Consider the following 13,214-nt stretch of genomic DNA (forward strand, 5'->3'; position numbering starts at 1 on the left):
AATGGTCCCTCGCCGAGATTGCTGCCGCCTCCAACGACTTCCGCCCTCTGCCCACGGCCGCACTGCGCACGGCACAGGAGGAGGCGGAGAGGATCATCCGCGAGCGTCAAGCGGCCGTTGGGAAGCCCTGCCGCGGCGCCGTCACCTTCTGCCGCCCCAAACCCGACAACTCTGACTTCAACGCCGGGTCGGGCAACGATGACGGAGTAGGAGCCGCGAGCCCGCCCGACATGGCCTACGAGGTCACCCTGAAGTATAGGATAGTTTAGTATTTTAGTTTTAGGGTTTTAGTTCACCGGACGAATGTCGTCCGTTTTTATGTACAAACTATCATATTTTTAATGAAATCCGTCATGTTTATATCAAAATTCGTCCGGTTTGATCGGATTTCATTCGGTTGGTTCAAGTTATTGTGAAAATGTATGCGGCTATGATTGGATGACTGTCTTTCGCATCCGTGTCCACGGACTGGTCACTTTGTCCGTGAACAGATGAAAGAGAAAATTTACAGGTTGCCGTTGGAGATATCCTTATCACCATATTTAAGCACTTTCCCACTGAAAGAGGCCTAATATTGGTAGCAAGATTGCCTCCCAAAACACACGTGTCCCCAAGCTACAGTTTCCTTGAGAGTCCCTGAGCTGGTTTTGGATTACCTCCTGGCCACGAAACTGATGTCAGTGTGTTCGGCCCGCCCCAGAACCGACCTAATTAATTCCAGCTTGTTTGTACCACAAGCAAGCAGGCAGCGCAGGTGTTACGTAGGCACCCGCCAATGTTCTTCTAGAGAATCCTAAGGAAACAAGTGTAAAACAGAGAGAGGAAAAAGGGTCACACGGAACCGAACGGAAGCAGAGTAAACAGAGAGATTGGCGGCACCGCGTGCCTCACGAGTGACGTGCATCGCGCGCCATCACGCCCATCCCCGCCCAAAACTATACAAAGGGTAGACCTTCTCGAAGGTCGCCCCGCCCCGATCTGCCTTCCCTATATAAACGCCGGTGCGTTATCCCAACGAACTAGACCAAAGCCTCGCACCCAAATCCGCAAAGAAAGCAAGCAAGCAAGCCAAACAAACGACGTTTCAGCCAAGAAGAAGACATGGGGGAGCGGCGCAGTGACGACCGACGCCAGGAGCCCACGGTGGCCAGGGCGGATGCCCCCCCGATTCCCGCCGACGAGTCCGACGACGAGTTCGAGTTCTCCTTCGGGAGCCGGGAGCCTGCCACGGGCGGCGCCGCGGCCGACGAGCTCTTCGCCGACGGCCGCATCAGGCCGTTCTACCCGGTGTTCGGCCGGGTCTTCGACGACGCGCACGTGCAGTCGGCGCCCGGCCGGAGGCCGCTGGGCCGGCTGTTCCTCGAGGAGGCGCGGAACTCGTCTGTCGGGTCCACGTCCTCGTCCTCCTCCTCCGCCGCCACGGACGCCGGGGACCTCGACGGCGCGTCCCCGGACAGCTACTGCGTCTGGACGCCCGGCGCCTCGGCCGCGTCCTCGCCGGCGCGGTCGCCGCGGAAGAGCGGATCCACGGGGTCCTTGTCGCGGTGGCGCCGCGTGAGCGAGCTCGTCGTCGGCCGCAGCCACAGCGACGGCAGGGACAAGTTCCGCTTCCTTTCCGCGCCGCCCTCACCTGCCAGGGAGCAGCCCAAGGCGAAGCCACGAGGCCGGGACAGCAAAGCCGCCACCGAGCTCGACACGGTGGCCGCCAGCCACCGACAGTTCTACGGCGCCAAGGCCTCCCCCGGCGCGGCGCGGCGGACGTTCTTGCCGTACCGGCAGGATCTCGTCGGCCTCTTCTCCGCGCCCAAGGGGCTCAGCCGGAGCCAATACTTCTGACTTCCAAGGAGGCGCGTCCCCCGTCCCGCCGTGAAGAACCAGTTTCAAAATGTGAGATTTCACATTTGGGTTGAAGTTTCGAACTTTTGACCCGGGAGCAACTTTGTGTTCGTAAATGGCGATGGTAATACTGGATTGTTGCACGGGATTGAGCTAGTCCAAAAAGACGAGGCGTCAAGTCAGAGCAAGGGAAATGTGAGCCTTAAATTCTGGATTCATTCTATTTTCAAAAACAAAAATCCAGTCGGGGATACCGGGCTCTCCAAGTCAATGTGAAGTTGTGATCGACATGTGAACGTAGTAGGACTGTAGCAGACTAAAATACGTGATGCTCAGAAAAGTTTGTAGTGGTCATGTGTTACCTGTACATGCATGTATATTCAACTAGAAGAATAGATTGATTTTTTTGCTTGTAGCAATCTCATGTCCAAGTATTTCTGCGCGACGACAGTGATTTTTTTAGGCATCTGAAATTTTTGTTTGCACCAGTCACTTTCGCTTTGGACCGTTAGATCTCCATCATACGGCCGAAAATAGATTGTGCATTGTTCATCTTCTACCACCCACATCTCCTTCCTCATGCAACCGCTGACCTACCCAACCCTAAGTGTTTGCCTCTGCCGCGCGCAGCCGTCAGATATCGTCGCCTAGCCCTTCCCTTGACCTTTCCCACCACTATGGAGCAGTTGCTTCCGGCCATTCCTCTAAGCCCTGCCCGATGAATAGCTCCAGCGCCCCCTTGTACTCTCCCCTCCCTGTTAAGCTTCTTCCTCGCTAGTACAATCTAAAATGCCGCAACTCGCTCACTTGCAACGTCATTATTGTATGCGGTGAGGGACCTGACGATTAGCAAAAATGTATATTCTTTATCCCAAAATATGCGACGATAACTACAGGCAAAGACGCAAAAGTACACAACACGATTTGCAAACTTGTCTTTTCTTTAACACAGTACATATATGGATGCTCACATACATGCATATATATTCGCCCTTATGAACACACATAAACCATATCTATGTGAGCATCTTCGAGATACTGAGCCGGCACAACATCTTAAGATCAATAAAGTCACCACGGACGCCTTGCTGTCGACGAGAACGTCTCCTCCGACAGAACAAATATCATCAGAAAGTCCGACATTAGTTAATTTTAGAAAAATGCAAAATCCAATACAAGTGTAGGAGTTTAAAATTCTGATGGCTGTTCCATCACAAGAAACCAAACCATCTGAGCTACGCTCACAGAGCAATGGATATTTGATCCGCCAGAAACAAAATCCACGCCTAGTGTCTAAAAAACGGAGGCTGTAACACAATCCGTGGTCCGCAAGCATAGTCAATACTACAAGTTCGGTACGTCCACTCCGATCATATTTGCCGCGGGCGGGTGCGAGAAGTCGTGTCGTGTCGGCGTGTTGCAGTCGCAGGTGACTACTCAACGCCCCGGAAAAGCACTTTCAAAAATAAAAAATCGCCCGGGAAAAGCGACTGCCGCGTTCAGGTATCTTTTCTGTCATTCGCACCCTGGGCTGCGACGTAGTACTAGTACTGTTTACTGACCTGTCCGATCTTGCTTGGCTGCTTCATGCTTGGTCTTGCCTTGGACCTCTCTATTGCACGATATCCGAGTGAACGCTCGGTCAGGGAGCTTCCACCGCTGCCACGGCAGTTCAGCCGATTGGTAAAACCTCTCATTCTCACCAGGAGATGAAAGGGGGAATCCGAAGTCAGAGGCTTTCCCCAACGGGGAGGCAACCTGCACCTGCACGCTTTCAGGTCGCACGTACCAAGCCGCGTCGTTCGTCGTAGTAACATTACATGGGTTCCAGACCCGTCTTGATGACGATGTAATCCAACACCGGCGTGATTGCAACAGCGAACCAGACGGCGCCGTCGGAAAGCGATGATGGCATGGGACGGTACGGGCATGCCGGATCTCTCGTGTGATTCCAGCGTCTTAATGCAGGGTTGCCTAACACCCAAGCACCCAACAGTTGCACGTTGGCGCCATGCCAACTACCGGTTTGGATTATATAGTCATCAAGCGTCGTCGCAACGTCACGCGCACACGGGTAGGCATTGCAATTACTAGCGAGTGCCATTTCGCTGTAAAATGCGTTGCTCCCACCTATACATAAGCAGCGGTAGGCGGTGTCAACGGATATGCGTTACAGATGCAGCGTCATCTAACCCTCCATTGTCACTACCATTTTGGTCCCCTTGATTACTTTATTCTGCAAAACATGCTCGTGCTCGAAGACTTTACAGAAACACAAATATGCACAAGTGCCTGCTACTAGTAATCCCTTACGGTGCGTACATATTAGGTAGCTTTCCTGTAGGTAGGTGAGGTTGGTTATTGGTGAGTAGTAGTTTAGTTCAATTTTTTTAATTTTTTTGAAACCCTGCCAACAGGTTTGCCCTCATCTATTAATTGAGAAGAGAGTAGAGTTTCAATGTATGCTATTTTTGGAAAGAGTTTCAATGTTTGTGTTACAAGTTGCAACATATCCTTGATTACGGAAAATGTCATTTCTCTCACGCATAATAGCACCCAATTGCTTGCCGCCCGCGGTAACCCAAGGCGCCCCTCCTTAATGTGTTGGGGGAGGATCATAGGAGGAACACTCGTGTCGAAAGATCCGCATATTCCGCTCATTTCAAAATATCCATGAGGTGAGCGCGGTCAACGAGGCCATCACTTTGCGGCTGGGAAGGTTATCATTGGATAACCTAACCTACACTCCTTGGTGAATTGCATCAAATGCCATGTGGAGGTGTCAATGCATTCCAATTGTAACCACTCCTGGGTAATAGCCCAAAGTCCGAGTGAGAACCGGCACTTGAAGAAGAGGTGGTTTGAAGATTCTTGCACTTGCTTACAGAGTGGGTAAAGGCCACAGTTTGCCCATTCCCGCTTGGCCAATCTATTCACAGTCTAGATTCTATTTGGGAGGCCAACAAAGCAAAAAACTTGACTTTAAGTCGAGCCCAAATTTTCCAAATGGCATGATCCAAAGAGGACCAAACGGTGCCAAGGAACTGAGCATTATATGCAGACTCCGCCGAGTAGTGTCGCTATTGGTGTGCTTCTAGAGAATGTCATCATCCGCCTCCTCTTGGAGGGCTAAGTTGTGTAACATGGCCCAAGGCTCAACGAATTGGCGGAAGTGATCAATAGAGAAACTTGACGTAATCTTGTTCTTGTAGATCCAAGCATCATCTCTCAGGGCCTCCCAGACCTTCCATCTCTTTTCTTGTAGATGCCTCGAAAATAAGTTGTGCAATGTCTTTGGGCTTCATGTTTTGGATCCAAGGGGAACCCCAAAATGGAGTGCATGCACCGTTCCCAACCATGATGGTAGTATAAGCATAGAAGAAGTCGTATTCCGCCTCATTGCACGGGTTTCCCATTCCGACCCACATCTTCGCGGACTCTTTCCGCTCATGGCAAAGCCTACATAGTCGGAGAGCCCTTGCAAAAAATTCTGTATTGAACACTCCTAGGCCAGCAAGAGCAAGCAACCGGCAGACAGCCTCCCAAGTAACTTTGCACATTGCACCGGTGGTCTATGCCCGCACAAAGGAAGGCCTTCTCAAGCTTCTTGACGTTACAGAGAGTGATGGGAGGGACAATGAGCGTGGTGTTGAAGTAGATTGCTTGGGAGGAGAGCATCGATTCGATGAGGGTTGTGCTACCAATGGATGCAATATTCTGGCCATCCCAAGGAACCAATTTGTTGGCCACCTTATCTTCGAGAAATTGGAAGTCTTCTTTCCTTAGTTTCCTAGTTCGATTGTGGCCAATGGAGAACTCCGAAAATATGTACCAAAAGTTTTAATTTTAGCGAAATTTGTCAAGGTGACACTGATGCACTACTCGGTGTGCATCTCTCCCGCAATTGGACGGGCTCGGTTGGCAGGTTTTAGGTACGATGGCAGTAGTGTGCTCTATGCAAAATGATCGAGATCCGACCTCAGTTAGTGCCGATGACTATAGTGTCGCTGGACAACTTTTCCATCTTCGAGGTGTTTGATACGTCTCCATTGTATCTATTTTTCCAAACACTTTTGCTCTTGTTTTATCCCCTAATTTCCATGATTTGAGTAAAACTAATCTGGGCTAACACTATTTTCAGTGGAACTACTTTGGTGTTATTTTTGTGCAGAAATAAAAAGTTCTCAAAATTGGATGAAAAATTATGGAGAATTGTGTTGGAAAATATAAAAAATACTGGAGCCAGAATCCACTAAAAAGGAGCCAGGGGCTGGCCACACGGGCTGGTGCGCGACCACCCCTCCAGGCCATGCCACCTGTCCATGTGCCCCCCTGGACCCCGTTTGACCTAATTCCAGTGCTATAAATTTTGTCTTCCCGAGAAAAAAAACAAAGAGAAAATTTCATCGCGTTTTTCGATACGGAGCCGCCGCCACCTCCTGTTCTTCATCGGTAGCCTTAATCTGGAGTCTGTTCGAGGCTCCGATGAGAGAGATTCATCGCCATTGTCATCACCAACCCTTCTTCGTCAACATTTTCATGATGCTCACAATCATGTGTGAGTAATTCTCTTGTAGGCATACTAGAGGTAGATGGAGATGGATGAGCTTTCTTATGTAATCGAGTCAATTTGTTAGGACTTGATCCCTAGTATCCACTATGTTATGAGATTGATGTTGCTATGACAATACTATGCTTAATGCTTGTCACTATGGCCCGAGTGCCATCATTTCAGATACGAACATTTATGCTTTCATGATTATATTTGAGATGTTGATCTTACGTGCAAGTTGTATGCACGAGTCATTTCCGAACCTTAAACCCCCAAGGTGACCATGAATTGGGATATCGACGGGGATGACTTTAACTTGAGGAGTTCATGTATACACTGTGTGTTAATGTTGTGTTCCAGTTCTCTATTAAAATGAGCGCCTTAATTACCACACAAACTTAACAGAACTTTTATTAGAGGGATTAGAACCACACAAGGATTCTAGCTATGAGGACTAGAGGATTAACCTAGCTTTAATTAGTCAACTAGGACCAACTAAAACTAGAAGAACCAGAGAAACCTTCAAAAAATGTATATTAAAAGAGCACAAATCCTCATGTATATATAGGATAGAGGGGAGAGGAGGGGCTGCCACCAAGGGGGAAAGATCTCCCATTGGTGCGCCAGCCTAAGGAGGGGAAGATTCCTCCCCTCCTCCAATTCGGCCTCCTTCCTTAGGGAAGGAAGCGCCTCCCCCACTTGGGCCTTTGTCGCCCAAGTTGCCTTCTACCTCTTGGCCTTTTTAGTCCCGTGATATTAAATTAAATATAAAAAATTTTCTAAATACTTGCAAACCATTTTATATATAATTTCACATCTGTGGAAATATTTACCGGTATTACCCAATACTCTCTGAAACCCTTCCAGTGACCCCGAAACGCTTCCGGATCCTCTTGGAACTATTCCGAATATTAATAAAACAACTCCACAAATATATTCTCATCAATACCATCCTACTAAAACTTAGAAGATCGCGATTTTCCTTAAGCTTGTGACCCCGTAGGTTTGGTAACTCATAGACATGAACGAAATTGTTCGTTTAATGACCGACAGTGGAACCGTGGACGTCCATATCGATCCCTATGAGCATAGGAATGATACTCGAGTGAACATTTGGTAATTATGTGATGTTCCCTTTGCTTCACGATACTTTACAAAACCCAGGATGTGTCGGTTTCCTCCTGAGTCATCACCATGCTCACTATACTGAAATCCTTGTTACCGGTTTTGTTCTTCTTTCTCGTTATTGTGTTCCGGCATCCCTGTGACAAAGTCACCTGTCTTTGGCCAGATGATGATTGACGCCGTCACTCCGAGAGGGCCCTAAGAATATCTCTCCATCTTCGAAGGACCAAACCCCACTCTCGAGCTATCTAGTCCCTTGTCAAACTTTCCGATGAACTTGTAAGTTGTTGTTATGGTCACCGTGTCACAGGTGAAGTTTGAGCAACCCCAAAGTCCACCGTACGGTGAGAAGTTACTATGATACTCTCATGTTCTAAGGAGAAAATTCACATGTTAACACTTTGTGTTAGTACAATTGATGGCAAACGATATTAACTCAATTCATAACATACAAGATTGGGTCGATTCAATATGATTTTTCTTCCAACGTCATAATCTCAATGTTGTTTTAGGACTATCGTTACACCTAATGATATCCTAACCGGAAAAAATGATCACCAATGACACTTGAGCTAGTCCTAGAGGCAAGACTAGGAACCTTTTATTTAACTCTTATCATTCCACACGTGCATATGAGTTTTTCACTAAATCACATATTCCAGGATCATAGAAGTTATAACATGAAATATAAACTCCATAATTATGAATATGAAAGTATAATAATACAAATATTATTGCATCTAGGGCATATTTCCAATAGTCTCCCACTTCCACTAGAGTCAATAATCTAGTTGCATGTTTTTTCTAACACACATGGCTATCTTGTGTTGGTCATGCTTTGCTAGTGGTAGAGCCTTCGTCACTGGGTCTGATATTTCTCAAATCCCAATATTATTTGTGTCGGTAATATCCGATTCTCTATGTAATACTTTATGTCACTTTAATGGTAACACTATATCTCTACATAGTCCATTTTATAGTGACACTATATCTCCATATAGTCCATTTGCTATATCTCTATATAGTCAATATTCATTTGGGACTACACCACAATCTATCAATAAAATTTTATTGATCCAGATTATATTCTATCAATACTTCTCAAGCCTCAATCTATACCATTTATAGATCCGTAATTTATGTTCGTTTCTGAAAATTGTTATAGCCCGATAGTTAATTCATATCAGTCATGAAGTTGTCTTGTGTAACCTTTACAACAAATATTTTGTGTAACTCTTTACAACAATATCTGAAGCAAATATGCCCTAGAGGAAATAATAAAGTTATTATTTATTTCCTTATATCATGATAAATGTTTATTATTCATGCTAGAATTGTATTAACCGGAAACATAATACATGTGTGAATACATAGACAAACAAAGTGTCACTAGTATGCCTCTACTTGACTAGCTCGTTGATCAAAGATGGTTATGTTTCCTAACCATAGACATGAGTTGTCATTTGATTAACGGGATCACATCATTAGGAGAATGATGTGATTGACTTGACCCATTCTGTTAGCTTAGCACTTGATCGTTTAGTTTGTTGCTATTGCTTTCTTCATGACTTATACATGTTCCTATGACTATGAGATTATGCAACTCCCGTTTACTGGAGGAACACTTTGTGTGCTACCAAACGTCACAACATAACTGGGTGATTATAAAGGTGCTCTACAGGTGTCTCCGAAGGTACTTGTTGGGTTGGCGTATTTCGAGATTAGGATTTGTCACTCCGATTGTCGGAGAGGTAGCTCTGGGCCCTCTCGGTAATGCACATCACCTGAGCCTTGCAAGCATTGCAACTAATGAGTTAGTTGCGAGATGATGTATTACGGAACGACTAAAGAGACTTGCCGGTAACGAGATTGAACTAGGTATTGAGATGCCGACGATCGAATCTCGGACAAGTAACATACTGATGACAAAGGGAACAACGTATGTTGTTATGCGGTCTGACCGATAAAGATCTTCGTAGAATATGTAGGAGCCAATATGAGCATCCAGGTTCCGCTATTGGTTATTGACCGGAGACGTGTCTCGGTCATGTCTACATAGTTCTCGAACCCGTAGGGTCCGCACGCTTAACGCTATGATGACAGTTATATTATGAGTTTATATGTTTTGATGTACCGAAGGATTTCGGAGTCCCGGATGAGATCGGGGACATGACGAGGAGTCTCGAAATGGTCGAGACGTAAAGATCGATATATTGGACGACTATATTCGGACTTCGGAAAGGTTCCGAGTGATTCGGGTATTTTTCGGAGTACCGGAGAGTTATGGGAATTCGCCTTATTGGGCCATACGGGAATAGAGGAGATAGGCCAAAAGGAAGGAGACCTGTGCCCCCCCCTCTGGTCCGAATTGGACAAGGGGTGCAGCCCCCTTTTCCTTCTCCCTCTCCTCCTCTTTCCTTCACTCCTACTCCAACAAGGAAAGGAGGAGTCCTACTCCCGGTGGGAGTAGGACTCCCCCCTTGGCGCGCCCTCCTCCTAGGCCGGCCGCCTCCCCCCTTGCTCATTTATATACAGGGGCAGGGGGCACCTCTAGACACACAAGTTGATCAAGTTGATCGTCTCTTAGCCGTGTGCGGTGCCCCCCTCCACCATAGTCCACCTCGAAATACTGTAGCGGTGCTTAGGCGAAGCCCTGCGCCGGTAGAACATCAACATCGTCACCACGCCGTCTTGCTGACGAAACTCTCCCTCAACACTCGGCTGGATCGGAGTTAGAGGGACGTCATCGGGCTGAACGTGTGCTGAACTCGGAGGTGCCGTGCGTTCGGTATTTGATCGGTCGGATCATGAAGACGTACGAATACATCAACCGCATTGTGCTAACGCTTCCGCTTTCGGTCTACGAGGGTACGTGGAAAACACTCTCCCCTCTCGTTGCTATGCATCACCATGATCTTGCGTGTGCGTAGGAATTTTTTTGAAATTACTACGTTCCCCAACAGTGGCATCCGAGCCAGTTTTATGCGTTGATGTAATATGCACGAGTAGAACACAAGTGAGTTGTGGGCGATATAAGTCATACTGCTTACCAGCATGTCACACTTTGGTTCGGCGGTATTGTTGGATGAAGCGGCCCGAACCGACATTACGCGTACGCTTACGCGAGACTGGTTCTACCGACGTGCTTTGCACACAGGTGGCTGGCGGGTGTCAGTTTCTCCAACTTTAGTTGAACCGAGTGTGGCTACGCCCGGTCCTTGCGAAGGTTAAAACAACACCAACTTGACAACCTATCGTTGTGGTTTTGATGCGTAGGTAAGAGCGGTTCTTGCTCAGCCCATAGCAGCCACGTAAAACTTGCAACAACAAAGTAGAGGACATCTAACTTGTTTTTGCAGGGCATGTTGTGATGTGATATGGTCAAGACGTGATGAGATATAAGTTGTTGTATGAGATGATCATGTTTTGTTGAAGTTATCGGCAACTGGCAAAAGCCTTATGGTTATCTCTCTATTGCATAAGATGCAAGCGCCAAATAATTGCTTTACTTTATCGCTATGCGATAGCAATAGTTGCAAGAGCAATTGTTGGCGAGACAACCATGTGACTGACACATTGATATAGATCAAGATGATGGAGATCATGGTGTCATGCCGGTGTCGATGGAGATCATGACGACGCTTTGGAGATGGAGATCAAAGGCACAAGATGATGATGGCCATATCATGTCACATATTTTGATTGCATGTGATGTTTATCTTTTATACATCTTATTTTGCTTAGTTCGACGGTAGCTTTATAAGATGATCTCTCACTAATTATCAAGGTACAAGTGTTCTCCCTGATTATGCACCGTCGTGAATGTTCTTCGTGCTGAGACACCACGTGATGATCGGGTGTGATAAGCTCCACGTTCAAATACAACGGGTGTAAAATAGTTGCACATGCGGAATACTCAGGTTAAACTTGACGAGCCTAGCATATAACAGATATGGCCTCGGAACACGGAGACCGAAAGGTCGAGCGTGAATCATATAGTAGGTATGATCAACATAGTGATGTTCACCATTGAAACTACTCCATCTCACGTGATGATAGGACATGGTTTAGTTGATATGGATCACGTGATCACTTAGAAGATTAGAGGGATGTCTGTCTAAGTGGGAGTTCTTAAGTAATATGATTAATTGAACTTTAATTTATCATGAACTTAGTCCTGGTAGTATTAGCATATCTATGTTGTAGATCAATATCTCGCGTTTAGCTCCCCTATTTTATTTTTGATATATTCCTAGAGAAAATTAAGTTGAAAGATGTTAGTAGCAATGATGCGGATTGGATCCGTGATCTGAGGATTATCCTCATTGCTGCACAGAAGAATTATGTCCTTCATGCACCGCTAGGTGACATGCCTATTGCAGAAGCAGATGCAGACGTTATGAACGTTTGGCTAGCTCAATATGATGACTACTTGATAGTTTAGTGCACCATGCTTAAACGGCTTAGAATCGGGACTTCAAAGAAGTTTTGAACGTCATGGACCATATGAGATGTTCCAGGAGTTGAAGTTAATATTTCAAGCAAATACCCTAGTTGAGAGATATGAAGTCTCCAACAAGTTCTATAGCTAAAAGATGGAGGAGAATAGCTCAAGCAGTGAGCATGTGCTCAGATTGTCTGGGTACTACAATCGCTTGAATCAAGTGGGAGTTAATCTTCCAGATAAGATAGTGATTGACAGAATTCTCTAGTCACCATCACCAAGTTAGTAGAACTTCGTGATGAACTATGATATGCAAGGGATAACGGAAACGATTCCCAAGCTCTTCGTAATGTTGAAATCAACGATGGTAGAAATCAAGAAAAATATCAAGTGTTGATGCTAGACAAGACCACTAGTTTCAAGAAAAGGGCAAAGGGAAGAAGGGGAACTTCAAGAAGAACGACAAGCAAGTTGCTGCTCAAGTGAAGAAGCCCAAGTCTGGTCCTAAGCCTGAGACTAAGTGGTTCTACTACAAAGGGACTAGTCACTGGAAGCGGAACTGCCCCAAGTATTTGGCGGATAAGAAGGATGGCAAAGTGAACAAAGGTATATTTGATATACAGATTATTGATGTGTATTTTACTAGTGTTTGTAACAACCCCTCGGTATTTGATACTGGTTTAGTTGCTAAGAGTAGTAACTCGAAACGGGAGTTGCAGAATGAACATAAACTAGTTAAGGGTGAATTGACGATGTGTGTTGGAAATAGTTCCAAGATTGATATGATCATCATCGCACACTCCCTATACTTTCGGGATTAGTGTTGAACCTAAATAAGTGTTATTTGGTGTTTGTGTTGAGCATGAATATGATTTGATCATGTTTATTGCAGTACGGTTATTTATTTAAGTAAGAGAATAAATCGTTGTTCTGTTTACATGAATAAAACCTTATATGGTTACACACCCAATGAAAATGGTTCGTTGGATCTCGATCGTAGTGATACACATATTCGTAATATTGAAACCAAAAGATGCAAAGTTAATAATGATAGTGCAACTTATTTGTGGCACTGCCGTTTAGGTCATATTGGTATAAAGCGCATGAAGAAACTCCATGCCGATGGACTTTTGGAATCACTTGATTATGAATCAGTTGATGCTTGCGAACCATGCATCATGGGCAAGATGACTAAGACTCCATTCTCCAGAACAATGCAGCAAGCAACAGATTTATTGGAAATCATGCATACTGATG

General features: G+C 45.8%; 2 protein-coding genes across 2 annotated transcripts in view; both read left to right on the forward strand.

Annotated features, from left to right (window-relative positions):
• The first annotated feature begins 997 nt into the window (after positions 1 to 997).
• On the forward strand, positions 998 to 2,075 carry LOC147979955 (uncharacterized). The gene has a single exon (XM_087547272.1). It carries the CDS (start codon positions 1,102 to 1,104, stop codon positions 1,834 to 1,836), a length of 735 nt encoding a protein of 244 aa, XP_087403398.1. The 5' UTR covers positions 998 to 1,101; the 3' UTR covers positions 1,837 to 2,075.
• Positions 1,952 to 13,214, forward strand: part of LOC147979956 (uncharacterized) — a 41,550-nt gene continuing 30,287 nt past the window's right edge. Inside the window, exon 1 of the mRNA XM_087515413.1 lies at positions 1,952 to 1,960. Coding sequence (XP_087371539.1) covers positions 1,952 to 1,960 — 9 coding nt within the window. The remainder of the gene's footprint in view (positions 1,961 to 13,214) is intronic.

Source organism: Triticum urartu, chromosome 3A (assembly GCF_056163025.1).
Source record: "Triticum urartu cultivar PI428250 chromosome 3A, HENAU_Tu73, whole genome shotgun sequence".
Taxonomy (NCBI): Eukaryota; Viridiplantae; Streptophyta; class Magnoliopsida; order Poales; family Poaceae; genus Triticum; species Triticum urartu.

Coding starts and splice junctions, on each gene's coding strand:
- LOC147979955 (XM_087547272.1), top strand. CDS start 1,102: ATGGGGGAGCGGCGCAGTGACGACCGACGCCAGGAGCCCACGGTGGCC.